This window comes from Coptis chinensis, chromosome 2 (assembly GCF_015680905.1).
Source record: "Coptis chinensis isolate HL-2020 chromosome 2, ASM1568090v1, whole genome shotgun sequence".
Lineage (NCBI taxonomy): Eukaryota > Viridiplantae > Streptophyta > Magnoliopsida > Ranunculales > Ranunculaceae > Coptis > Coptis chinensis.
In genome coordinates this window covers 41,567,912-41,570,231 of record NC_141457.1, presented here as the reverse complement: position 1 = coordinate 41,570,231, position 2,320 = coordinate 41,567,912, and the positions used below count along the sequence as shown (strand labels likewise).

The window sequence follows — 2,320 nt, the reverse complement described above, 5'->3', positions numbered from 1 at the left end:
ATTTGGCGCCGTCTGTGGGGACTAAGAGTCTAGAAATGGCACCAAGGAAGGCGGTGGGTAGGCCAAGGAAGGTGAGGGTTCCAGAGCAGATGCCAGAAGCAGCGATACAGGATGGGGAAGAACGAGAGGAGGGACGAGCAGTGGAAGAAACACGGCTGATGTGAGAAGAGATTGAGAGGCTGAGGGAAGAAAATTAGGAGTTAAGAAGAGAGAGAGAAAGGGTGGAGGAAGAGATCGGGGAAGAGATAAGCGAGGAGTCAAAGAGTGAGAAAACGGAGGACGGGGAGGGAGCTGGACCAACTCTGGTGGAGAACCCAGTGACCGGGTTAACAATGGAGCAAGTCCAGGAAATGATAAAAAATGACCGGGAGGCAAATCTACGACAGACAAAGACTTAAATGGGCGCGGCCAGTCAGGTGGTGGCTGGACTGAATCGCAATTCACTGGCGGATGCAATATGGACTTCGGAGGTACCAAAACGTTTCAATCAGCCAAGATTTGAGAGATACGAAGGAACAAGAGACCCAGCAGATCACATTCATCACTTCAGGCAGCAGATCACATTCATCACTTCAGGCGAGGTACAATAGGCTGCGGTGTATGATGTTCCCAGCGAGCCTGAAGGGGGGAGCTCCGGACTGGTATTATCGGTTGCCTTCAAAGAGCATAACTAATTTCCAAGAGTTGGAACAGGCATTTGTAGATCACTTTATACATCAGAAGAGGCGGGTTGTGGACATCGCGGCCTTATTTAATGTAAGACAAAGGTCTGCGGAGTCTGTCAGAGAGTATCTATGCCGATTCAAGGCCGAGACATTAAAGGTGGAGAATTTGGATGAAAGGACGGCAGTGATAGCATTAGAGAGAGGTCTGCGACCTGGAACAGGTGTCCATCAGTCCGTGGAAAAAAATGAGATTGCGACCTTGCACGAGTTATATCCGCGGGTAGAGAAGTATATCAGATATGAGGACACAATGCAGAAGGAGTCTAAGAAGGGAGCTAAGGCAGTGTCAACGGTAGAGAAAGGTGCGGATCGCAGAAAGTCAGAGGTGGGGAACAAAGGTAGCGAGAGATATCGCGGACAGTCATCGCGTCCGGAAAGGGGGAGAGAAGTAGTGCGAAGAGAACAAAGAGAGAGAAAGCCATACTGCGAGATGGAACATGTGCCTTTAAAAAGGTCGTTGAGTGAGATACTGTCGTTGATAAAAAATGTGCAAGGGTACGAGGGTCCGCGAACCATACCTGTCAAAATGCCAAATAAGCCGTACTTCGAATATCACCAGATACGCAATCATGAAACCAATGATTGTTATGCATTGAAATGGTTGGTCCAGAGGTTGATAGAGAAGGGAATGATGAGAGAATTTGTAGCAGAACCCCCAAATGGGGAGCCGGTGCCAGCTCCAGGGAGAATATTGGGAACCATAATTGTTATTTTCAGTGGGGAAGTTCTGAGTTACAATGCCCATAGAGATAAGGTAAGGAGGACAGCGAGTATTCCGCAGGTCAACGAGTCACCCAGGGGATAGCGATACCGAGTAGAGTCAGTGAGTAGGGAAGACAAGATTACATTCTCTAGAGCAGATCTTCTAGCCGTCAATACTCCGCATGAAGATGCATTGGTCATTATAGTGGCGATGGGTAATTACATGGTCAAGAGGGTACTAATTGATTGTGGCAGCACAGTGGACTTGCTGTTTAGGGGAGCATTGGAGGAGATGAGAATTGATCCGGGGCAACTAAGGCGCTACGGTCCAGCTTGTACGGATTTAATGGGAGCGTCACGGAGCCTATGGGAGAGCTTTTATTACCAGTGACGACAGGGCCCGTGGCAGTGTTCTCAAGATTTATGGTGGTCAATTCTAATTCCCAATACAATGCGATCCTAGGGAGGAGATGGATACATGAGATGAAAGCAGTGCCTTCGACCTATTATCAAGTTATTCGATTCCCTACCCCAACAGGAATGTACGAGGTCCGCGGAGATCAGGTGGCATCAATGAACAGTCATCAGGACACAGTTAAAAGGATGGTCCGTGGACCTGGAGGCGAACCAGCGAACCCCAGAAAAAGGCAAGCATAGCAATTACAGTGCGGGGCAGTGGAGGGGGTAGAGGAAGCCATGGTGGGCCCAAAGACTTTGGATGAAATAGAAGTAGTAAATTTGAAAGAAGGTGAAGAAGAGAAGTTTACATCGGTAGGGTCTAATTTGACGGAGGAATGGAAAAGTAAGTTGGCGCAGTGCTTGTCAGAGAATAGGGATGTGTTCACATGGGGGATAAAGGATATCACTGGGGTGGACCCTAAATTCGCATGTCA

General features: G+C 48.4%; 1 protein-coding gene across 1 annotated transcript; it reads left to right on the top strand.

Moving 5' to 3' along the window:
- Window positions 1-450: 450 nt before the first annotated feature.
- Window positions 451-1,530, top strand: LOC147516074 (uncharacterized). The gene has a single exon (XM_086593157.1). It carries the CDS (start codon window positions 451-453, stop codon window positions 1,528-1,530), a length of 1,080 nt encoding a protein of 359 aa, XP_086449283.1.
- Window positions 1,531-2,320: the final 790 nt, after the last annotated feature.